At 52.2% G+C, this 22,986-nt stretch overlaps 11 protein-coding genes across 11 annotated transcripts; 5 read left to right on the forward strand and 6 right to left on the reverse strand.

Moving 5' to 3' along the window:
• The first annotated feature begins 208 nt into the window (after positions 1-208).
• Positions 209-1,577, forward strand: PSV08DRAFT_221430 (uncharacterized protein). Its single transcript, XM_014226363.2, has 4 exons — positions 209-351; positions 408-490; positions 545-1,273; positions 1,323-1,577. The coding sequence occupies exons 1-4, from the start codon at positions 309-311 to the stop codon at positions 1,476-1,478; spliced, it is 1,011 nt and encodes a 336-aa protein (XP_014081838.1). The 5' UTR covers positions 209-308; the 3' UTR covers positions 1,479-1,577.
• A 912-nt stretch (positions 1,578-2,489) lies between these two features.
• PSV08DRAFT_370417 (uncharacterized protein) lies at positions 2,490-3,362 on the reverse strand (the record flags this gene model as incomplete). The annotated part of the gene is made up of 1 exon (XM_014226361.1): positions 2,490-3,362. One exon carries the CDS (start codon positions 3,360-3,362, stop codon positions 2,490-2,492), a length of 873 nt encoding a protein of 290 aa, XP_014081836.1.
• A 1,121-nt stretch (positions 3,363-4,483) lies between these two features.
• PSV08DRAFT_221433 (phosphatase 2C-like domain-containing protein) lies at positions 4,484-5,769 on the reverse strand (the record flags this gene model as incomplete). The annotated part of the gene is made up of 3 exons (XM_014226360.1): positions 5,658-5,769; positions 5,475-5,578; positions 4,484-5,414 (listed from the first exon to the last, which is right to left on the reverse strand). Exons 1-3 carry the CDS (start codon positions 5,691-5,693, stop codon positions 4,484-4,486), a joined length of 1,071 nt encoding a protein of 356 aa, XP_014081835.1. The 5' UTR covers positions 5,694-5,769.
• Positions 5,770-6,622: 853 nt separating this feature from the next.
• Positions 6,623-8,061, reverse strand: PSV08DRAFT_401164 (uncharacterized protein; the record flags this gene model as incomplete). The annotated part of the gene is made up of 2 exons (XM_014226359.2): positions 7,874-8,061; positions 6,623-7,791 (listed from the first exon to the last, which is right to left on the reverse strand). The coding sequence occupies exons 1-2, from the start codon at positions 7,932-7,934 to the stop codon at positions 6,623-6,625; spliced, it is 1,230 nt and encodes a 409-aa protein (XP_014081834.1). The 5' UTR covers positions 7,935-8,061.
• Positions 8,062-8,862: 801 nt separating this feature from the next.
• Positions 8,863-10,757, forward strand: PSV08DRAFT_290439 (Mu homology domain-containing protein). Its single transcript, XM_014226358.2, has 5 exons — positions 8,863-9,005; positions 9,054-9,412; positions 9,468-9,954; positions 10,004-10,375; positions 10,428-10,757. Exons 1-5 carry the CDS (start codon positions 8,967-8,969, stop codon positions 10,506-10,508), a joined length of 1,338 nt encoding a protein of 445 aa, XP_014081833.1. The 5' UTR covers positions 8,863-8,966; the 3' UTR covers positions 10,509-10,757.
• A 1,083-nt stretch (positions 10,758-11,840) lies between these two features.
• On the forward strand, positions 11,841-12,676 carry PSV08DRAFT_290465 (uncharacterized protein). The gene is made up of 2 exons (XM_014226357.2): positions 11,841-12,193; positions 12,268-12,676. Exons 1-2 carry the CDS (start codon positions 11,899-11,901, stop codon positions 12,654-12,656), a joined length of 684 nt encoding a protein of 227 aa, XP_014081832.1. The 5' UTR covers positions 11,841-11,898; the 3' UTR covers positions 12,657-12,676.
• On the reverse strand, positions 12,675-14,774 carry PSV08DRAFT_409152 (permease for cytosine/purines, uracil, thiamine, allantoin-domain-containing protein). The gene is made up of 5 exons (XM_014226356.2): positions 14,621-14,774; positions 14,458-14,547; positions 14,367-14,407; positions 13,743-14,314; positions 12,675-13,689 (listed from the first exon to the last, which is right to left on the reverse strand). The coding sequence occupies exons 1-5, from the start codon at positions 14,698-14,700 to the stop codon at positions 12,835-12,837; spliced, it is 1,638 nt and encodes a 545-aa protein (XP_014081831.1). The 5' UTR covers positions 14,701-14,774; the 3' UTR covers positions 12,675-12,834.
• A 498-nt stretch (positions 14,775-15,272) lies between these two features.
• On the reverse strand, positions 15,273-17,185 carry PSV08DRAFT_401168 (uncharacterized protein; the record flags this gene model as incomplete). Its single annotated transcript, XM_014226355.1, has 3 exons — positions 15,273-16,168; positions 16,217-16,902; positions 16,954-17,185. The coding sequence occupies 3 exons, from the start codon at positions 17,183-17,185 to the stop codon at positions 15,389-15,391; spliced, it is 1,698 nt and encodes a 565-aa protein (XP_014081830.1). The 3' UTR covers positions 15,273-15,388.
• A 184-nt stretch (positions 17,186-17,369) lies between these two features.
• PSV08DRAFT_290492 (nuclear pore complex component-domain-containing protein) lies at positions 17,370-18,682 on the forward strand. Its single transcript, XM_014226354.2, has 2 exons — positions 17,370-17,820; positions 17,873-18,682. Exons 1-2 carry the CDS (start codon positions 17,570-17,572, stop codon positions 18,420-18,422), a joined length of 801 nt encoding a protein of 266 aa, XP_014081829.1. The 5' UTR covers positions 17,370-17,569; the 3' UTR covers positions 18,423-18,682.
• Positions 18,502-19,318, reverse strand: PSV08DRAFT_388956 (uncharacterized protein; the record flags this gene model as incomplete). The annotated part of the gene is made up of 2 exons (XM_014226353.2): positions 18,502-19,161; positions 19,254-19,318. The coding sequence occupies 2 exons, from the start codon at positions 19,316-19,318 to the stop codon at positions 18,738-18,740; spliced, it is 489 nt and encodes a 162-aa protein (XP_014081828.1). The 3' UTR covers positions 18,502-18,737.
• A 2,169-nt stretch (positions 19,319-21,487) lies between these two features.
• PSV08DRAFT_388962 (uncharacterized protein) lies at positions 21,488-22,831 on the forward strand. Its single transcript, XM_014226352.2, has 4 exons — positions 21,488-21,647; positions 21,700-22,221; positions 22,295-22,429; positions 22,484-22,831. The coding sequence occupies exons 1-4, from the start codon at positions 21,533-21,535 to the stop codon at positions 22,768-22,770; spliced, it is 1,059 nt and encodes a 352-aa protein (XP_014081827.1). The 5' UTR covers positions 21,488-21,532; the 3' UTR covers positions 22,771-22,831.
• The last annotated feature ends 155 nt before the right edge of the window (positions 22,832-22,986 follow it).

Consider the following 22,986-nt stretch of genomic DNA (forward strand, 5'->3'; position numbering starts at 1 on the left):
CACCGGCAATCTTATTCATGAGGCGAAGGCACTCCATTCCCAAAAGAAATTGTACCCGGCGATTCAACCGTGTCGAGCGGCAAAAGTAATCATCTGACGGACATTTACCTGGGTTTGGCGTCGCGTTGTCCAAATTGCCGAGGCACATGGCTTCCCCACACGACCTGCCACGCCCCAGCCGGCGCGGACGTCTCCGCGTCGCGCCTCCACGTTTTGGATATCTTTCTTCCTAAATTCTTGCATCCAGCGGTCGCTTCATCTTTTATACCCGTCACTGAATCTTACTGTGACCTAACTGTGCGCTCAACATGCCTTTTAACACCGAACTTACGAGGGCCCTCGGCATCAGAGGTACGCACGCTCACCTTCAACTGCGCTTTAGACGTATGATTGCTAACAGCGAACAGTCCCTGTTGTGCAGGGAGGCATGCAATGGGTGGGATATGCTGAGCTTGCTTCGGCTGTCAGCAACGCAGGTGGTCTTGGAATAGTATGCATCCACCATATCACCATCTCAAGATGTCGTTCCTTACCATGCCCATAGTTGACCGCCCTCACCCAACCAACCCCCGAAGACCTTCGCAAGGAGATTCGACGATGCCGAACTATGACCAAAAAGCCCTTTGGTGTCAACCTGACTCTCCTTCCCGCCATGGTGCCCCCGGACTATGCCGCGTACGCCCGTGTCATCATCGAAGAGAAGGTCAACATTGTCGAGACGGCAGGGAACAGCCCTGGCCCGGTTATCAAGCAACTGAAGGCTGCTGGCACAATCATCCTACACAAGTGCACTACCATCAGGCATGCACAGTCTGCTGTTAAGCTCGGTGTTGACTTCCTGTCCATCGACGGCTTCGAGTGCGCCGGCCACGTTGGTGAGACGGACATTACCAACTTCATTCTGCTCAGCAGGGCCCGCCAGTCGCTCGGTGTACCGTTCATCGCTTCAGGAGGATTTGCTGATGGCCAGGGTTTGGCTGCTGCGCTTGCCCTCGGCGCGTGCGGTATCAACATGGGTACTCGATTTATGTGCACCGTTGAGGCTCCTATCCACCAGAACATCAAGCAAGCCATCGTGGATGCTCAGGAAACAGACACCACTTTGGTCCTTCGACGATGGAAAAACACCTCCCGTTTGTTCGCGAACAAGGTTGCTCTGCAGGCGGTCGATGTTGAGAAGACCAGCCCAACAGGCAAGTTCGAGGAGGTAGCCGAGTTTGTGAGCGGTAAGCGTGGCCGACAGGTCTTCTTGAATGGCGACAAGGACTTTGGTGTAAGTAAAGAATGCGCTTTTCTGCTTGGACGATTATTGACATTCTTAGGTCTGGACTGCTGGCCAAGTCATTGGACTTATCCACGACATTCCCACCAACGAGGAGCTTATCAACCGCATTGAGCGGGAAGCCATCGAGACGATGAAGAAGTCACAATCGCTGTTTGTTCCTGATGATGCTTCGGTCGCTAAGAGCAAATTGTAGAGGACTAGACAATAGATTTTGGTATTTCAAGCGATGATCGTGCTTAGAAAATAGCTTGTAGTTTTACCGTATGTTAACAATTCTGAATTTTTTCACGAATAATTTATTTGGAACAAACCACTGCGAATCAAAAAGTGCTTTTCATGTATTCCTACCGTAGTGTGGAATGAATCCTTAATCTCAGGGTCTGTCCACATGTTCTTGGTCACTATGACGTTTGATCCACAACATCGTCACAACTACATCTTACCGAAATCCAACCTTGTAGAATACTCAAAAACGTTTGAAACTCATCTTCCAAATTTACCAAACCAAGCGGAGTTTGAAACCAAATCATCCAAAATATCCAACCACACAAGTTCACCATGTCGTCCCTCGCTGCCCAAGAATCTTCCAACACGCAACCCCAGAACCCCGTCAATCCCGGCGACGATACATCCGGCACCTTCAAAGACGACCCCAGCGTCCCATTCAAGACTGGGGGCTCAACGGATCCTGCTGGTTTAAGTACTTCAGTGGATAAGGTACGTCTGGCATCTACATAATTGCAACATTCTACTTGATCTTCACGTGACGTTTCCATATACATACGTACTAAGCACCTACATGTAGTCTCCATACGGCCAACAAAACGCCTCAGATACCTCTGAGCAGCGTCGCGGAGAAGACCTGACGCAGAACACGAAGCAAGAGTATGAGGGTAGTAGCAATGTGGGTATTAAGACAGGGAGTGAGAGTCTTCTTGATAGCGTGGAGCGGAGTGTGAAGGAGAGTGGGCAGGAGAATAGGTCCGGGGTGGATGTTGGGCAAGTCACAGGAGGACGAAAATGAACACGACATTTAGTTTCTGTCAATGATTAAAGATATAGGGATTTTTTTATTGCAGAACTAACTGACACTCACTTTATTAAATATCGGTCACCCATCAGTGCATTGTAGAGCGGCCAGAACAACGCCCGAATACAACGAGATCCGCTAAAACTCAATCATGCAAACACTCACTCCCTAATACTACACAGAACTCCCGCCTCTAACCGTCTCCTGACTCCCGCCATCCCCCTCTCGATACAAATTTCCAATCCGAAACACCAAGCTCGGCTCCCCCACCCCCTCCCCCTTCCACTCCACCAACCTCACCTCCTCTACAACCTTATGCCCCAACTCCCTCTTATGATGTAATAGCAACCTCGCCACCCCACTCCCATTCGGCGTCCCCAGAATCGCCGCCACAGCCTCCTCATCCTCCCTCACCGTCCAAACAACATCTCTCCCCTTCACCACCACCCCCTCCTCCACCACCACCCCACCTTTCCGCAGAACATGCTGCAGAACATCGAGTGTAGCCCCATTCGTAATTCCCAGTCTAACTACAAACTGCAAGTTCGCATTACCTCCCGTAACAATCTGCCACTGCAGAAACACGACATCAGACCAGTACTTCAACTCGGGCAATGTCGCACTTTGCCTGCTTTTGCCGCCATCTCGCCCGGCTCCCTCCCGAAGGAGAATCTGCGTGGGCGACTCGTTGTCAACCGCTACAAGCATGCCCGCTGCCGCGTTGATAACCGTATTAAACTTCGCCCACGTCGCAGGTACGTACGCCCCGTCTCTAACTCCGGATTCGAGGTGCGAGTGCCCAATTGCGGTGTTGGTGGAAGGATCTATGCCGAGGGATTTTTGGAGGTCGTATAGCGGAGAGGAAGGGGTGAGGGTGAAGCGCGTTCTTTCGTAGCCGGATTGGGAGAGGGCGGAGGGGGAGAGGAAGGCGCTTTGGGCGGTTTGAAGGAGCGAGGCTTCGTCGTCGGTGGTGCGCATTAGGGTGATTAGGGTGCGGCCTTTGGACACCGTGGTCGTGTAGTCGAAGTTTTGTTGGCGGGTTATCATTGTTTTTGAGGTTGGCCTTTGGATAGGGGGTTGTTGATTGTAGTGGTGATGTGTATATGTGTGTGAAAATTTTGGCTTTAAGGACTGGATTTCATCCATTTTTTGCTCGTTTTGGAAGAGAGTGAGGCAGCTGTGAATCACTTCCATTATCTTGAGTATTCTGCGTCACCTGCCCAAGGCTTCTGGCTTCACATCCCATTCATCCAGGCAGCAATCGGAACTACAATAGAACAGATGATGACTTCTTTAACATCCGTCCCTACATGATGAGATGCAGTGCATTCTTGTAGCTGTTATGGTGGCTTGTTGCTTCAGCTTAGCTGAAGTCATTGCTTCTGCGGCTTTGCATAGGCTGCGACAGGGCGCTATCACAAAACAGCAAGATGCTGCGGGCTGACCACACATAAACGCTACCGACAACGGTAGTTTTCGTAGTATTGGTTTCAGGGTCCCAAATGGTTCTGTTCGTTGCCATAGCTAGAGCGTTGAGATACAATTGGGGAAATAATGCGTTGAAGATATTTGGGGCTTAAAGACTGGCCAATCGGCAGGGGGGCGAGAGAGCTCTGCAACCAAATGGGTTTCAACCAAGTATCAATGGCCCAGAAATAAAAGTACATTGTAGATAGTCTAAGAGTCTAGAAGAGACAGCTTCTCGTTACACTATGTTTTCTAGCACGTAGAGACAGACGTTGACAATTATAAGTTTTGTATAATTTCCTTCTTGTGTGTTTAAAGAGCGTCAGATGTTCATGCATTTTCCATTCCGTGGTGAAAGAAATGAAATGAGATGTGTGAAGACAACCAAGTCTCACTTCTCCAGGTAATTTAGTTTGAATTCAGGGATGAAGGAGACATTCAGCAACCAAGTGGGCTCTCATGGACAATTCAAACTTTGGATTTTTTTTAATTCTTTTCTTGTTATCAATGGCTAGAGTGCAACATGCAGTAAAGGTTAAACAAGACTACGGGCGCTTTTTGCCTATGGTACGCCAGCTCCAACCTCATGGCCCGCATGATTTTTGAGCAGCTTGAAGAATAATGCCTCCATCTTGTCCCTCCCTCAACGGTGTCGACATTTTTGTTGACAATGAAAAAATATCCGATGTGGCACCGGCAGCTTAAAGGTCGCGTATCCAGTCTTTCAAACTCGAAATGCTGGATCGTCTTCTTCGCCTCGAACTACTTCGTTCTGAAGAAACGTCAAAACTTCTTCTCCCGCTGTCTATACTCCTGCGACCCTTGTTTTCTGTGTCCAACACCACTACCATGACTGTGCAATTGTCTGCACCCTTCATTTGGCCCTCCTTTTGTGTCAGTTCCTCAGCAATTTCCTTTGCCTCCTTGCCCTGTTGCCACCTGTCTACAGCCAACTGTGTAGCTACTTCTGCCTCGCGCGCTCCACCAACACCATCAGATGCTAAGAGGATAAGGGATTGGCCGTTAAGAGTCCGTACTGAGAAATGAGCTTTGTTGGACACGAGGTCGTGCTTTGCAGCCTTTCCTGGTGCAAGGCCAGTTTCTACTCCAACCAGATCTGAAAGGTCATGGCCAGCGAGGCGATTGACGCGTGGCTTCTTCAGGTCGAGGTCGCCGAGCGCACGGGACATGCTGATACCGCCGATACGGGCGATTCCAGATGTGTAGTTGATTGCGCCACCCGACTCTTCTATTCTTCGCTTCTCCAATGGGCTGTCTGGTGTGTGTTCTACGCTTAGGGCTTCAACGTTCCAGCCCATGCTCGAGTCTGACCGTGCGGGCGAATGGGGGGAGAGTGACTGTGGAGAGCGGGCGTCATGCTCGGCATAGTAGCAATGGCTGTCGCCTAGGTTTGCCTGGATAAGGAGATTTTGCTTGGTGTCCACGAGAACTAGGGCTACTGTTGAGCCGCCATGCAGATCGGCCTGATCAAGTTCACGATCTACAGCCTTTAGAGCGCACTGGATTGCATGCTTGTACTCTGCAACGCTCGATGCTTTCGGGCGTGTCAAGTGCTGTTCGAGATGTATGTGGAGATGCTGCGCCACATGGTTCACGACTTCTGTGCCTCCGCTGTGGGCCGAACAGTCAGCCTCAACGCCACAGTGGCTAGTGGTTGGACAGGGTTCTTACTGGCCATCGTAGACTGCGAAGATTGCGAGATCTTTCCGAGATTTGATGGAGCCGGGGAGGAGAGTGATGTATCTGTCTTCCTGGTGTTCGCGGGCACCAGAAATCTGTGGGGGAGGTTAGCAAGTGCCGATCGGGGAAATGGCTATGTCGGCAATGGTAGCATGCAAGGGGCAAGGCACGCACCCTGCTGACGCCGACGTCAATTACGTTGACGCTCATAGTGGACGGCTGTGGCTTGTGGAGTTGCTTTTTTGCGGAGTAGAATTGGAGAAAGCAAATGCAATGATTTGAAACTGAGAAAGGGAAGAGGTCGCGTTTGCTTTTACAAACAATCATAAATCGTCATAAGGCCAAGCCGTGCCCAGGGACTGCCTGTGGCAATTCGCGCGATGCACCTATACGCGACTTCACAGCCCCGACGTCATACGCCCGCTCAACAGGTGTACCCGGTGCTGGGTGGGTCCAATCCGGGGGCTGCCCGCGCCTAGACCCGATTACTGCACGATAACAATATTCGACTCAGCCTTAGACGGCGACTAGTTCATCTCTCGCTGGAATGGGAGGGGTGAGGGGGGTCAGCATGGCGGAGTCTGCGGACGAAACGAGGGTCCAGACGGGCACGTGATGCGTCCATTTCCCCGCGCCCAGCCACCATGGCCTTTACGCTTTACGCCTGCGGACATTGTCCGTGTTGAGCAACCCCGTGCTCGTGAGCGTGTATGCCGAGTAGACTCCATCGCAGGCGGGCCGTGTAGCAACACCTGCCAATCCAGGCCCTCCGCCGTCTATCAACCGTGTAGGCTCGCTGATCACTTGATGCGTTCTTTCGTGTCCGCTGTAGATCCGCTGCTTTCTTGGCTTTTGAGCGGATCGGCTTGGAAATATGGACATATGCACAAAACGAGCTGGACGCTCTTGTTGAAAATGGCTCATCGACTAGTCTCTTGCTTGCACTTACTTGCACTGCCTCAACCGACGGCGGAGACACCAAATCTCCCATCCAGGGCCATCCCAACACCCACTCCACCCACCGGTGTCCATTGTCTCCTGACCCGACCCGTCGTTATCATTACTCAAAACATCCCTCTACAGCTGCCTATCCTCCACACCTCCTTGGTCGAAGGAACATGGTGCCAGAATAAAATGCCTCATGCCCCTCGGACAACGCCGCTGTTCATCCACTCTTCGCTCAACCTGCTCCATGCTCCCTCTCCTCTGAAGCCCCATACCCGCTTCTCCTTTTGCAGTTCCTTTAGCTTCCTCTTCAGCACTTCAGACTGCTCCTTGTTGCTGCCGGTGCGTGCAACCACAGCCAAAAGCTCAATGCACGCAATCTCCTCGCTCATGCACTGAGCCACCGCACTCATGCAGTCCTCCAGCTCCACACCAAAGCCATAGATCAGCTCGTGGAGAGCTTCCATAGCTCTTCGGTCCTCTTGGAAATGCTTCTTTAAAGCTCGGGGCGTCTCCGGACACTTTACCCCTTCCACCTTGACCCGACACAGTGGACACGTGCGGTGGGGGTATTTGGCCTCGTCGATTTTTGGCGTCATCATCCACTGCTCAAGGCAAGCTTTGCCGACGATATGCCCACAATGCTTGATCCGCACTGGATAGTCATCCAGAAGCACACAGATCGGGAATTCGGAGAGGGCGGTGTAAGGATTCTGGCATATTGGACAACACGCAGCAGTGTCATGACCGATAACAGGGGTGTCATTCGCAGTAGTAGCAAGCTGCGCCAAGGGTATAGCGCAAGCAAAGTGGTCGACTACGATGGACTCTGCTTTGTCCGCAATATGTGTTAGCGTATCTAGGAAGTCGGCGGCCTCGTCTGACAAGCGCTGGAGGCGCTCAGTATATATTGCACCAAGCTTGACAATATCCTGCAAATGTTCTGCAAGATTGCAATGCAGCACCACCATAAATCCAGCCTGCAAACGGCTCTCGCGTGAAGGAAGACTGTAGTCTGTGAGAGCCATATACAGCCTCTCCTTCTCGGTCCAGTCTCCCTGTTGACCTTTGAGTTGCTTTCCGACAGCGAGCTTGATTGTTAGCATCTCTTGCTCCCGCGGCATGACCTTGATTTGACAATCGAGTACAGCAAATAACCACTTTCGAGCGGCAATAGCTTCCTCAACAACTTGTGCATCATTCAGACCCTCGAGACGCAACGGATACGGGAATTGGTGCTTCTCAAGTCTACGCAGTATGTCCGGCGCTATGCACAGTACGTTCCCTAGCTGATCGTCTTCTTGTGCGAGCCTGCATACATCTTCAAGGATGCGCACGCGCAGACGCACTCGCTGATACGCCGCTGTCCTGCGTTAGTAGGAGGGTACCGCTATAGAAATAGCAAGCAGTCGAGCAACTGATTTGACCGAGAGTTAGGCACTCACCTTGCTCGCGTACCCACGCGTGGCGTGCTTCCGAACTGTATTCATTTGACTGATGCGACATACTTGCAGCATTTGGGTTGTCTTTCGAAGCTGGTTGCAGTGAGTGCGTTTGGATCAGAGAGGAGATTTAGTAGAGGTGACACAGCCAAGCAGGTGCTTCTTTACTCCTTCCGCTGGTGTGAAAGCGAGCGGGGCGGACTGTTTGTGCACACGTGATGAAAGCGCAGGTGGTGCCGAGAGGAGTATAGAAGTGGAGCGCAAATGCTTCTTTGAGAACATTTCTAGACTTTGCGAACATGCTAAGGGTTCAATTACTACTACGTAAAGATGAGTAAACAAGACAACATGATTCCTGAGCAGTTGCAGTCCCTGAGATCGAGGCAATACACTTACGCGGTGCATTACTATTAAACAGACACGATACCTGAAAAGGGAAAGGTAATGTTCTAGCTATTACTTGAGATTGCTGCTTTCGACCATTTCTTTCATGGGGGCCGTGCAGTGAGAACCTTGAATTGCATAGGACCAGTTCCTCGTGTAGTAATCTTTGCCATTGGATTCGTGGAATTGCCCCTCACATTCACACAAGCACTCTTGAAACATAGACAAGTTGACATGCAGACTGTGAACAAGCGCTATCGATATGTGCGTTGGGCATAGCTCTTGGTTCCGCGACATCGAAGAAGATGGTAGCAGCAATCAAGTGCAGCACGACCTACTACGTATGCAACATGAGACTTTGCTGGAGCACCGAGGTGCGGCACATTGATTCAGTTGCTCAAATCATCAAGACCCAGTCTTCTTGGCTTTGAGAACCATTTTGGGTGAGAACCTTATGAAACTGGAAAGATTGTGTCCTGATACAGAATGTTTGTCTTTCGCTCTACCGTGCAAGAGTGGGAGCACTGAGGCCTGGAGGAGACTAGCGCTCAAAGGGGTCTTGGCAGACGGGAAGAGCCGCACGTACTCTGGCATCACCGAGACGCGACAGGACAAGGCATCAATACCCCTCAATTGCACTTTGATCGCGCATGATGCTTAGATAGCTGCTTTTTTTCTGTCCTCGTCCCTGCAGCATCTACAATTCCACACAATGGCGTCGGCCGTCTTCTTTCTCGACCTCAAGGGCAAGGTAGGGTGGTCAAGGCCGGAGTAATGCTATATACTAACCAGTACGTAGACCCTTTTGGCGCGCAACTACCGGGGAGATATTCCCATGTCAGCGGTTGAAAAGTTTCCTGTTCTACTCAGCGAGGCCGAAGACGAGAGCTCAGCTGTCCCACCATGCTTTTCCAGCGAAGGAATCAACTACCTCTACATCCGCCACAACAACCTCTACCTTCTCGCCCTTACAAAACGCAACACAAATGCCGCCGAGATTCTTTTGTTCCTGCACAAGGTTGTCGAGGTCTTTACAGAGTACTTCAAGGAGCTCGAGGAAGAGAGTATAAGGGATAACTTTGTCGTCATCTACGAGCTGCTGGATGAGATGATGGACTTTGGATACCCACAAACGACCGAAACAAAGATCTTACAAGAGTATGATGCCCAGTTCTTGATCATGCGATTCGTTCCTGACATAGTTTCTGCGCAGGTACATCACTCAAGAATCGCACAAGCTCGAAATTGCACGGCCGCCTATTGCAGTCACAAACGCCGTCAGCTGGCGAAGCGAAGGCATTCGATACCGCAAGAACGAAGTTTTCCTCGATGTTATCGAATCTCTTAACCTGCTCGTCTCTGCGACCGGCAGCGTGTTGCGATCAGAAATTCTGGGTGCTGTCAAGATGAAGTGTTACCTCTCAGGTATGCCTGAACTACGACTGGGACTGAACGATAAGGCCATGTTTGAGAGCACAGGAAGAGCCACGCGAGGAAAGGCCGTCGAGATGGAGGACGTCAAGTTTCACCAATGCGTGCGCTTATCAAGATTTGAAAACGATCGAACCATCAGCTTTATTCCACCGGACGGTGAGTTTGAGCTCATGAGCTACCGATTGAACACACAAGTCAAGCCCCTCATCTGGGTCGAGTGCATAGTAGAGAGCCACTCGGGCAGCAGAATAGAATACATGTTAAAGGTAAACATTTGCGCTTCAACGATAAGAATACTGTGCTAACACATTCCAGGCACGAGCACAGTTTAAGCGACGAAGTACAGCGAATAATGTCCAAATTTCGATACCCGTTCCAGAAGACGCAGACACACCACGGTTTCGAACAAATATCGGCACGGTCCACTACGCACCAGAAACATCCTCCATTGTGTGGAAGATTAAGCAGTTTGGAGGCGGCAAGGAATTTCTCATGCGCGCTGAACTAGGCCTGCCGTCTGTTCGTGGTGATGACGAGAAGGGCGGTGGTATGATGGGTGGTTTTGGTGGCAGTATGGGGGGAGTTGGCGCTGGCAAAGCAAAGAGGCCCATCAACGTCAAGTTTGAGATTCCGTACTTTACTACTTCGGGTATCCAAGTACGGTATCTGAAGATTATCGAGCCCAAGGTAAGTTCACTTGGTAAATGGCTTCGCACATGAGTTACTAACACTGATACAGCTGCAATACCCATCATTGCCCTGGGTGCGCTACATCACACAGTCAGGCGATATTGCCGTGCGATTACCCGATGTGAATTAGAGGATAGTCAGCGTCTGGCAATTGGCACAATTTTGAGAGACCAGAGCGGGAATTCTTGTTCCCTACATTCTGCATGCAGTGTGACGGCGTTCTGAAGCATCCAGTGCAGTTCACACGTTCCACAGAAGCAATTCATTCGGCTCTTGCTGCATACAAGCCGGCACTCAGATGCAAGAAATCCGGCACATATGTATCAAGCCTTTCCCAGATTGGAATCGTAACCACAATGTGATTGAATGCGACTTAGCACACGGAACACAATGTCGCTTCTCATGTGTCCGTGTACAATCTTGGAGAAACGCATTCTTCACGTCCTGATCAGTCTTGACGATATGCATGCCACGTAATGAGAGAAAAACGGGTTGCGTAGCCATGCCTGCTTACTTCAAGGCCACCGATGGTGACACGTGCAAGTCATGAGATGTGTTGTAAGTGGTGTCCTTTGGCGATGATCTGGCTCAAGAGTAAGCATGGCATCGGCGTTTGAATCTCCGTCCTCGCCGGCTGATCGACAAGCGGGATTTCCGCATTTGCCTACCCCAGCACACTAGCTTCACAAACGACCATATCCATATCCAAACCACCCTTCCCAGGAACAGGGAGGAACAAAGAAAAAAAGCAACACTTCATCAACCATCTTGTGGTAGCAGTTCGACTCGACGTTTCAAGCTCGATACTAACATGGCAAATGGCCTACGCAACGCACGGTGATACAACATTTCGCGTGTTCCTCTGCCGTGATTTCTCCCCGCTCTCATTCTCCGAAACCATCTACGTACATCTAGCATGCGCTCTCGCAAAGCCCACCTCTTACCTCTTACAGCGAAGCCATTGCCTTGTGGCACATATTTGTCCAATTAGATAAACCCACTACAATCGGTACTGCGCAAAACAAGTCATCACACCGCGTCCTGGTGGCATGCATAGGGCTGATATCTCGCCCTGCATGATGTACCCTCTCAGCCAATTGCACAACATGTGCACGCTATGAAATCCGAGACGGTCTACGCAAGTCCCATGGAACGCGTAAGCGCGGTGATGGGCTGTCGATTTCCGACTTGAAGCACTTTGGCTACAAAGTTCTCTGACGCGCTATAGTGTGCTTTCCAAGCAAAACGCACGCTACGTCTGCTCAGCCTCTATCCCTTTTTCCCTTGCGGGACCCCTCCGGATAATGGGTGCCCATCATGGGGGGGAAACTGCATGGTAAGACGGCATGGCGTCGATTAGCCTCGTAGGCCGCGTACGTCAGTTTAAGATGAGTATTTGAAGAGAAGGAAAGTAGCATTAATACTGGTAAGTAGTGGTAGTCTCTTCTATCAGAGTTCTTCAACCACACACACACACACACACCAAAGGAAGACAGACCAAGAACTGCATACAGAACACGATGAGATTCCTCCTCCCAACCACCCTCACAGCCCTCATCTCCCCTCTCCTCGCCCAAACAATCACTCCAGCTCCAACCCCGACTTCCACAGCAGCTTGGTACGAAACCGGTCCCCCCTGGGCCTCAGACGACCCAGCAAAATGGTCCTCGATATACAATTCCCTCCTCTCCGACGGCAAAATCCCTTCGACCCTGACCGCCGCACCCTGGCCAACTGGTAGTTGGGGCCCGGGACAAGGTCCCTGGGGCGGTCCTGGTTTCGGTCCTGGCGGTGGCCCAGGAAGGCACTGGGGTGGTACGTCCGCTATCCTTCTATAAACCCATTTGCAACATAAAAAGAAAAATGCTGATTTTATGTGTACACTGCAGGTCCCGATGGCGTTGGTCCCTGGGGCAGTTCCAACTACGGTCCGTACAGCGACTGGGCTACGCGCTCGGACTGGCGCTCCGAGCCCTGGACGGCGTGGTGGGGCGGCACCAAGTGTCCGCCGTCTGAGTGGCCTGGGTGGACGGCCGGCCCGTGGAGTACGTCTGCACCGTGGACGAGTTGGGAGGGGTGCACGGCGAGTACGACGGCGACGAGCGTCGTCACGACGACGGTGAGCGGAGTTGTGGCGACGTCGACGGCGTATGGGTTGCAGGTTGCGGCGGCGAGTGCGGAGCCACAGGAGCAGCAGGGTGCTGGGGGGAAGGCACAGGTGGGTGTTGGGGCGGTGGTTGGGGTTGCGGGTTTGGTGGGAGTTGTGATGGGGTTGTAAGAGATGGAGATGGGGATGGGATGGAAGGAGTGCGTTCGTTTGGAAAGGCTAAGAGTCTTGTTGCGGAATTTGGTTCATGATAAAATACCCTCATTCGATGTTTGTTCGTATAAAGTAGTCAATGACTTCAAAAGATTTATGACACCAACTTGAACACTCATTTCAGCCCCCTGTTACTCTACAAGATGCGATTCATTCTCGCCTTCCACCCAATCTTCTCATTCCTGGCCTCTTCAGTTCCACTGCCCACACTAACGCCTTCATCCACGTATCCACTCTCATCGTAAATCTCATCGGGATATACAGGCTTCTCGATAAGAGTCTCCGTTGGCGGCGCAATCATCATCTCAAGCAACATGTATACGAGAGCCGTGCCCACGAAGCCCAGCATCCAGCCAAAGCTGTACGGTCTCGCGCCCACGCCAACGTCGATCTTGTGGTTGATAGAGTGGATGAAACCAGGCAAGTTTGGTGCAACGCCAACGAGAAAAGCGGCAATGGCACGCCAATTGACACCAGCCGTGTACCTGTAGATACCATTGTACTGGAACAGCGCCAGCGTGTCGTATTTGGCGCGATGTACGACCCAGAAATCGATAACCATGATTGCCGCAATGGGGCCCAAGAAAATGGCATACGCAGCCATGAAGTTGAGGAAGCTGCCGGCGCTAGCAAGAATCTTCCAGGGTACCAATGCCCAGCAGAGGATTGCGCAAAGGAGCTGACCGCGGCGGATGTTGATGTACTGTGGGAATAGGGCCATGAGGTCGTTTGCGGCAGAGAGCGAGTTGGCAGAGATGTTCACACCCAGGGCGGCAAGGGCAAAACTAAAGGCGGCGAAGAAACGGCACGCGCGGTTGTCCCAGTGTGCAACGAGCGCCATGGGGTCCCAGTTGATTTCGCCGTATTGAGCAGCACCAGCGGAAGTGGCAGCGACTCCGATGAAGGCGATGAAGGTGAAGACCAGGGGAAGGAACGGGACGTAGATGCATTGCCATTTCACCGAGACACGCGAGTAACGCGAGAAATCCGACTGTCGAATAAGTTAGATCTGAGAGTTTTGACGCTGGAAGTGAACAAGCCTACCTGGTTGACGGAAAGCGTGGCATAGTTTCCAGTAACGGCAGTCAGAGACGAGAGGAAACCCCACGAATACGCACTTCCCTTGAGGGTAGCAGTTTGGTTGAACATCTCGCCGCCTCCACCGGTAGAAACAAAGGCCCAGATGAGAATGGCGATCCACGCAATAGGCACAATGATACTCTTTGCCATAAACAGCCACCTCAACTGATTGGGATGCATGACCAAAAAGGGCAAACTTCCGAGCCAGAATATGAAGAAACTAATCATGGTGGCCGTATCGATGCCCTGGCTCTCTGGAATACCGTTCTTGAGGGTGAGGAAGGAAGGCCATATGGCGCCAATCATGACGCGAACCGAATTGGCACCGTTCATGTTCTGAATGGCGAACCAGAAAATGGCGAGAATGGCGCGGGAGACGATGGCGACGTAGGAGCCCCAGAAGCCCCATGAGGCGCGTGCAATGACGGGAAAGGGGACGTGGTGGAGGACTCCAATTGCGCCGTTGAGTGCTATCACGAAGGAGATCATGAAGAAGGCGAGGGCAACTATGCCGAGGGATTCGCGCCAGGTAAGACCTGTGCAGGGTGGTCAGAATAAGGGGATTCGAGTGACATGGAGATCGCGTACCAATTGCGATGATGCTGGATGCGAATTGCCATGTTGCAGCACTGCAATGCCGTTAGAATCACGGTTGACGCATTCGTCTCGAGGCGCATACTTGAAGGCATCCGAAATCCAGTACGAGATGAAACTGGTCACACCCCACTTTCGGGCATGCCTCGGGACAGGATCCAAGTCTTTGTTGGTCCTGTGGAAGTTGAGTAGGTTAGCAAGAGTTTTTTTCTCTCTCCATGTTAGATAAGGGCGCGTTTGTTACTTACCAGCGCGCATTGCCCTCTGCAAAGGCACTACGAGGCTGCTCGACCTTGATGGTCCAATGCGGCTTCTCGATAAAAGGCATGATGACCTAGTGGCAAGCTTGCCGACGGAGCAATGTCAAGAACTGACTGGAGTCGCGAAGCGTCTGGCCTCGATGTCGCGCACAGAGGGACGGGCACAGGTCTTTATCTATGGGAAGCCAACCATGGGTATGGGGCAGATCGCCGTCCATTTGGCCGTTACCACGACTAGTTATACGTATCAAGGCATGGTGATGATAAGATAAGCGCATGAGGGAACCGTCTAATTTGCTTGACAGCTGGGGACGAACGGGTTGGGGAGAGGTCAGTACGGTTAGGCGAGGGGCCCGACGACGCCTCAGAGTGTCTGGTTCAAGTAAGTTCTCGTATAGAGCCAGTCACAGCCATCTGTGCCACTGGTCGATGGCGAGTCAACCACCTGGCCATCGCCTGTCATTCGCCCAGGCATCCCAAGGTGCAGATAAGACACCCCGGCCATCTCAACACTAGCACTAGCAGGGCGCGGCTCGGTGGCGCTTCGGCTCCAATGCCCCGGAGGGTCCCTCTCCACGCGAGCAAGTAGTCTCCGCTTCTCCTCTCATTGTAAGCTTTACATAGTATGTATGCACGGTACTTATTCCCCTGTGTGCTGAAGGATGCATTCTCCTGGGCCTAGATTCCTACCCATATACTATTCTAGATATATGTATGTGTACATTCGCCCTCTCCTCACCAACTTTCACCATGCACCTATACATACGCCAACGTATGGTCGTCCCGGATAGTGGCGTTCACTCCCAGTGATACCTGGCCACCCGCTACCGACCAACCAGCTACAACAAGCTCTCCAACCACTTGCTCGTCGGTAGTCTTGTGCTGTGCAGTGTCCTTCAGCTTGATCTCAACACAGCTTAGTGGAATACCGAAATGACTGTGCTTGTTCGACGCCGAATCACTTCGGTAGTCGTACATGTTCGTCTGTGCCACGGCCCCGGCCACCTTGGCCGTGGTCAAAGCGTACACAATGCGAGCCTTGGTGTAGATTCGAAGGTCAGACAGATCTTCCGAGCTCAGCGGTGGGGTGTTCAAGCCTTGTCGTTCCGAAACAAACATCAGGCGCAACTTGCCAGGCGTGGTGCCAATTTCCGCCCTGGCCGGGGCATTTAACTTGGTGAGAAAGCTGTCAGTAGGAAGTCGGCCAGCAGCCAACATGCGCGACTCGAGGTAATGGGCCAGCTTCTTAGCGGCACCAATTGCAGAAGACTTGGTGGTACTATGAAGCTTTGCTGCAGTCTCAGCAGATACGACAGTGACAGTAGGAGCGACGGAACGAGTAGCAAGTGTCAGATCAACGCCCGGGCCAGCCACAGATTGGATGATGACGGTCGCATGCGAAAACAATGCTGCAAGAGTCAAGCACAGGCAATACGAGTGGGTAAAGGCATCAGCAGGGAGGAACGTATCCGATGCATTGAGACGGCGGATTGACGGAAGAGATGTAATGAGCGCGCCAGTGGCAGCAACAATATTCTGTCCTTGTTAGAGAGGCTGTCATATCATTTTGCTGCAAGGACGTACCTGTTGCGTGAATTCGACAATCTCGGCAGGCTTTCCGGGGGCCTCTTGCCAAAGAAAGACAATGCCAGGAGCCTTCTCAGAAGTCGTGGGGAGCGGAGCGGCGCTGTTCTTGTGCTCTTGTACAAGCTCATGCCAGACAGCCACATCGACCTTGCCACCAATGCCCTCGGGTACCTCGCTCCAATCCATATGCCTACTGGTCTTTTCTACGGTCCAGACAATCGAACGAAGGCCTGATACGGCTTGGCTGACGTCTGAGAGGGGAACGGAGCCGGCCTCGGCAATCAGTGCGTCGGCACCTGTTTGCACGAGAAGTTCAATGAGAGTTTGGTGGGGTTGGTTGTACGGGATCAGGATGGGTGTAAAGCCGTAGAAGGCGCCGGCGAAGAGCGTGCAGAGAAACTCGAGGCTGTTGGGTAGATAGACGGCAACACGCTTTGCGCTACGAGCCTGTAGATGTTTCCCGATGACAGCAATTTCCTTGGTGACTTCTTCAAGTGGGTGCTCGGTGACACCTTCCTTGCCGAAGACAGTCATGATGTGTGCACTACCGCTGGATGTAGCACCCTTATCGAGGGGAATCTCGCCTGTCACACGTCGCCAGATATCACGGAGATCGCCATCTTTGCCGGCAGAGTACATGGGAGCGCCCGGAGCTTTTACGGCCAGGCCGGTGCGGAGGGGGTCTGGCGGGGTTAGTTGGAGGCATAGAAGCAGCAGTCATGGAACAAACATACAGCCATGGGGAGTTTCGGGAGACCTGAAGATGGCTGACTCTCCCGGCTGCCTCACGTATGAAGCCTGGGCCTGTCGTGCGAGCAGTAGTGGGTGGGTATCGGCATCGGCGTTGTCGTAGACCATCCATCCGAGGAAGCCGACTATAGAAAAGGCGATGACGGTAGTGTAGGTATTCCAACCGCTGAGGAGGCTCGCGATGGCCCCATCGATCTGTTGGACAACTCCGGTCATGGCTGGATATGGCTGTGTTCACATGGAAGAGAGTGAAGGTGTGGAAGGCGCAGTAGCAAGCAGCGGGATGGCGGCGGGGGAGCGGCTAGTCATGGGACCCCTGTCGCGCTTCCTCCAACGCTCGCGCCGTTCTCCGAGGGCCCTGGGCAAAACATGGTTGCTATCCAACACACCATGTACTAGCATTCACCCTCCACCCCAGCCATTGCAAACATGTCACTATAGCCTAGAGTCTCACTGAAGAGCATCTAGGCATAGACATAGATTACTAACCCCGCAGCATCACCACAGCCAAGCACGTGACACTCGCGCTTTGTCCTTCAGCGAGCCTCCCTCCTCGAGCCAAACAAACACCCATCGCACAAGCTCCACCTGCAGCTCACCATGTCGCTTGCACGAAAAACGCACTCGGCGACGCCGCCCATGCCTACGACGCCATCTGCCCAGACAGAGCAACAGCCCACGCCCAACGGCTCCTGGCGACATCCACAGTTTGACGAGATTGCGCGTCGCCAGTACGCTACTACCTTTGACGAGCGCAATGTGCGCGCTATTGTGCTCAACTCTGGCCTGCTATTTCTCTCGGTATACGGCCAAAGCGTGAGCGAAAAAGTGAAGCTGGTGGGATATGCGGCGTGAGTATTGCCCTCCAAGCAGCGCGCCCTGCAGGCCCTAACATGCCCCCAGTGCCCCCATCAACGCAGTCGTAAAAGCGGTGCCCTTCAGTGCATGGGCCATACTCGCCGTCCGAATCATCTTCGCAGCCAATATCGTCATTGCATTCCTCCCACTCGTCCGCCGCTACTACCCCGATGACATCGCCGACATACCTCTTACTCCCTCGCAGCGCGCCTCGATGGGCCTCAAAGCAGACGTGCATGCGCCCCCGACACCAGGGTCTGCCTATGCCTCTCCAAACTTTGTCACGCCGCCTCGCTACCAGCGATCCACACCACGCAGTAACAGCTTCAGCAATCAAGACTACTCCCCGTTCAACGGCAGTCCTCGCCCAAATCTGGGGGGTTCAACATCCAACTCTCCCTTCAACCTCAGCGGGTCAGCAGCAAAGCGCTTGAGCTACAATAGTTCAATGAGCAGCAGTCTGTTTGGTGATAGTTCGAGCAGCGTGACCCCGGGTACACCCACACCGTCCACTGGCAAGGCCAGCGTAGGGTTGAACAACAAGTGGCTATACGAGAAGCGAAGGGACAGCCCAAAAAGCAATCTCTTTTTGTGAGGTGATGCTAATAGCTTGAAATGCAAGCGATAGGAATAATCGGTCATGTATGGGATGAAACATGAACGTTCTATACCCAGATATATTGCGCCGGCGTTTGGATCTGTTTAGTCTTTTGGTACCGTAGCTCGAGGCGGCCGCTCCTGTTGCTTTTACTATCAACCATCGCAGCTCGTCCCCCGACGAACAAAGGCCTCAAAAGTCCTTTGTAATGTGACGTCTTGATAGCCGTCTGCAATCAAAACTTTGCTTGTATACATATATATATTGTACATCCGGTCTACTTCGTTCCCGCACATGCGACCGACTCGTAGCTCATGAGAACCGATCCCCCTTTCTACTCCGATACACATCACTAGCCTCGTACTTGCTCTTCTCTCCAACCCTCTGCCCCTCATCCGCAGGCGCATGCCTTGTAGGTGCCGGATCCTGACTCGCCTGCACACTCGGATTCCCCTCTACCTGTCCCATGCCTCCCCCATTGCCATTACTCCCGCCTTCGCTCCGCAGCCGCCCCAATTCACTCGTCACACTACGCGGTGCCGCTTGCGTTGATCCGGCCCGCGCCGTCGGGTTCAAAGGAGTAGTTGTGGGTGGTTGAATGCCATGCTCCAGCTCGTAGATGCGCGCGCGCTTTTGTCGGTCGAGCTCTGCTTTGTGGGCTCGGTCCGCGTTGATGCTGCGTTTGGCGAAGAAATAGGCGCCGCCGCCGGCGACGATGAAGGTTGCCCAGCCGTAGCTGTGGGTGAGTCGGGGTTAGTTGGGTGTGGGAGGTTGGGGGACGTATGGGGATGAGAGATGGAGAGAGGTGACGTACTAGACTGATTTTACCTATGGGGATTGAACGTTAGTAAATTGAGAAACGAGGGTTTTGCGGCGGTGTTTACTGTGTTCATTTTTGGGGTCGCGCAGTGCGCTGGGTGTAATAATTGGAGTAGCAAAAAGGAAAATGTTGGGCTGGGGGGGAATTGCTTGTCGGTTTTCTGCGGGTGTAGTGATGAAAGTGGTCTGATTGTTGCGAGGCTGACGGCGATTATTCGGCGATTGGGGCAAGGGTTGCGGGGACGAGGGGTGTGGCGGTGCCGATGGGGCTTGGTACATAGTACTATGATTCTAGCATAGGGTTACTTGACAACGAGTGTTGAAGAACAATGATAGTACTTTCTTCATAAAATATACTGGAATAACTTTCACCTCGTTTTGCTGTCATTTTGTGAAAGACGGTTGTTTGAGTCCTTCTTACCTTCCCGCTGAACTGGTAGAAGCTAGACTATGTGGTATGGTGTACCTAGTGCCTGCCACCTTTCAAAGTACTAAAGTCTTGCTTTCCTATTAATGACTGTGGGAACTTAATAAATGAAAACTTAATAGTATCTTCTGAATCAGCCTTCGCTTGATGCGTCCTTCCTGGACCAGTTCCAGATCATCATTCATCATGCGATAATCATCTGAGGCATCAAACCCAGCCCCATGATGCAATTAAGCAGCCACCAGATGAATTACCACATGAAAGCGAAGGTACCAAGGCCTAGTAAGTTCAGCCTTTTAGAGAAAGGGCGCGGATCATATAGGTTTCCAACGCACCCTCGTAAGAGACTCTGCGGCTCTAAGATGGCGAGACAAGACTCTCCTATGCGGAACACAGCATCATAGCGGAACTCTCCCGTCAATGCACATTTTGGCCTAGTCCGAATATTTCAGTTTTACAATCGAAGCCCCGTAAATGTGCCGCTCTATCCATTTCTCATGCGCTCTCGAGGCAAGGTGACCCGAATGTGAAAGCGTACCATCCAGACTCGGTCGTAAATGCCCCTTACTGACGGCTCGCTCCGCCCCAACTGTATCAAATTTGTAATCCGGTTCTCTCGCTAACTGCCGAAAAAATCCGCAGATTTGTGTTGCAACGTCTAGAGTTATTCCCGAAAGTCAGTGGCTATCACCTACGTAACACTGGACGAGTAGTGTATACGTGCAGAGCAGACGTGCAGACTTCGGCCCGTCTGCTACACGTACGTACTCATCAAACCGGCATACCATTTGCGCAGAGTCCTCCGAATAACAAAAGTACAGTTACTGAAATCCATACTCAACTCAAATGTCCAGTTGCTTCACTGTCGTCATTCTCCCGAACACAATTCCTTCTCCCCTTCTTCATCTAACTGAATCCCTTCAACTTTGTCTCACATCAGAACTGACCCACACGATCAGACAGACACCACAATCGTGAGCAGATATGCCGTCTGTCAAAGAGGAAGACAGGCGGAGTTCAATGCGCCTCTGCCGAGGCCCACCGCACGAGGAGGCTCCGCTGCTACCTTCAACGGGTAGCCCCACAACCATGTAACGGAAAAGACCCGCTTTTCACGGCGCCTACTCTCAAAACACCACCTCCCGAACTCACCCAACCTCGCAAAAGCACAAATTCGCCCTGAATTTTCGGGAAACGTCCGTGCATTGTTTCTAGCGTACTGTGCCAGGGACGGTCAAGATCGGCTGTTCCTAGCCGTCATGTTTCGCCGTGGCGTGCTACGCTTTGATTCGAAACTTGACTTTTCGGGCATCGAAACCTCTCACGCCTCAGGATTGCCATCCTTCTGTAGAAAAGACCAGTCCTTACCGATCTAGCAAGCGCCATATTCCTTACGGCATGATGCGCAGTGGGTTCTCGAAGTTTGAAGCCAGTGGAGTCGCCTCACCACAGCGCGTAAACGTCCATGACAAGCTAGGCAGTTCCGTTGTGGATCCCGTACAAGCACTCTCGAGGCTTACTACCACCAGCTTGTTCCTCTCTTGGCACCATTCCGTGCTCCATTGTTCTTTGCCAAGTATTGACTGAGGCGCCCAGGAGTCAATTCGCATACACTCATCCCTTGACCTATACCAGCGCACGTCTCATAGACGTGGGGACTACAATCAGTCTCGATTAATTCCATGGGCGGAATGATGGCCAAAAATGATCATGCTCTGTAGTATATATCTTGTCCAGAAGTTGTGATGCTAGTGACCCATCTCCAACCTTCACTTCTACAGCTTGACGCTCTACTCTCTTTTCTTTCTATTCTATTCATTTCTCAGCGCTGAGCGCCAATCTTCCTTCCAACCCCATCAATATGTATTTCTCTGCTGCTACTTCCGTTGCGCTTGTCGCTTTCTTTACCACTGTGCACTCGCACGCTGTCATCTTGGCCGCCGTTGGTGACTCTGGTGAAAGCCAGGGATTCTTGGGTATGTCTCTTAGGACGCTCAAGACATTGAATTGGTTCTTACATTGCTGCAGTCGACCCTGAGCTTGCCCGTAACTGCACCACCATCTCTCCTTGCCAGCAGGATGCCACTATCATTCGCGACGAGGAGATCACTCAAAACATTGTCAATGCTTGCGGACGAACTGAAATTGCCGGTAACATCGATATTGGCGAGCAGACTGAGAACGAACTCGCCGCTGGTCGCATGGCCAAAGTCTCTGCTGGCTCCACCCTGGCAGTCACCATCCACCAGGTCAATGCTGATGGAGCTGGACCGTTCGAGTGCGACATGGACGAGACTAGCAATGCCGTGACCACCTTCACTCCCCTGAAGGTATCCAACAACGTGCCTGGCTCCTTCGGTCTCTCCCAAGCCAAGGAGAAGGAATTTACCATCAATGTTCAGATGCCCGACAAGTTCAACTGCCTTGGTGCATCCACCGGAAACATCTGCACCATTCGCTGCCGTAACAACGCTATTGCCGGCCCCTTTGGTGGATGCTTCGCCGTTCAACAGACTGATGGCACTGGCCGTACTGACAAGAGCGCTTCCGGTAAGTTCAATATTTTATTTCATCATCCCCCCTGGCGCTAGCACACCCATGTATATATACTCACTGCCACTAGCTGTCGACACTGCTCAGACACTTGAGGGTATCTCTGCACAAATTCTTCAGAACCAGAAAGATCTCCCTGCTGCTATCGCAGCCAACCAGGCTGCTGGTGCTGCGGGGGGCAACGAGGGTGCTAGTGCCATTTCCGGTGCGTTTGATTGTTTAATGATGAATGGGGATTAGTTACTAACGTACTCCATAGCTCTCCTGCCCGAAGCGACTCAGAATCCCAACGCTGGCAACGGCAACAAGGGCAACCAGAACGGTAACCAAGGTCAGGGTCAGCAAGGACAACAAGGTCAGGGGCAACGCGGACAGCAGGGCCAGGGCCAGGGCCAGGTTCAACAAGGACAGCAGGGCCAGGGTCAGGGCCAACAGGGTCAAGGTCAAGGTCAGGGCCGCGGTCAAAACCAGGGCAACCGTAACGGTCAGAACCAAGGCAACCGCAACAACAGGCTCCGCCGCTTCGCCTCCAAGTTCCTCAGCTAAGCGATCTCATCGTCAAATCTGAACCAAACAGTAACAGAGCTACATCACATGAGTGTAAGGGTTGGCGTTCAAACTGCTAGAAAAAAAACACAAAAGGGCTGGCCCACCACTTATTCTTATCACAATGTATATACCTTTAGTCATATATGGAGATGGAAAAAACACCTAGAGAAGGATTAAATACATACGTTTATCCTCATTTCATGCCTACGATCT

Source organism: Bipolaris maydis (genome assembly GCF_028858645.1).
Source record: "Bipolaris maydis strain C4 unplaced genomic scaffold PSV08scaffold_5, whole genome shotgun sequence".
NCBI classification, from domain to species: Eukaryota; Fungi; Ascomycota; class Dothideomycetes; order Pleosporales; family Pleosporaceae; genus Bipolaris; species Bipolaris maydis.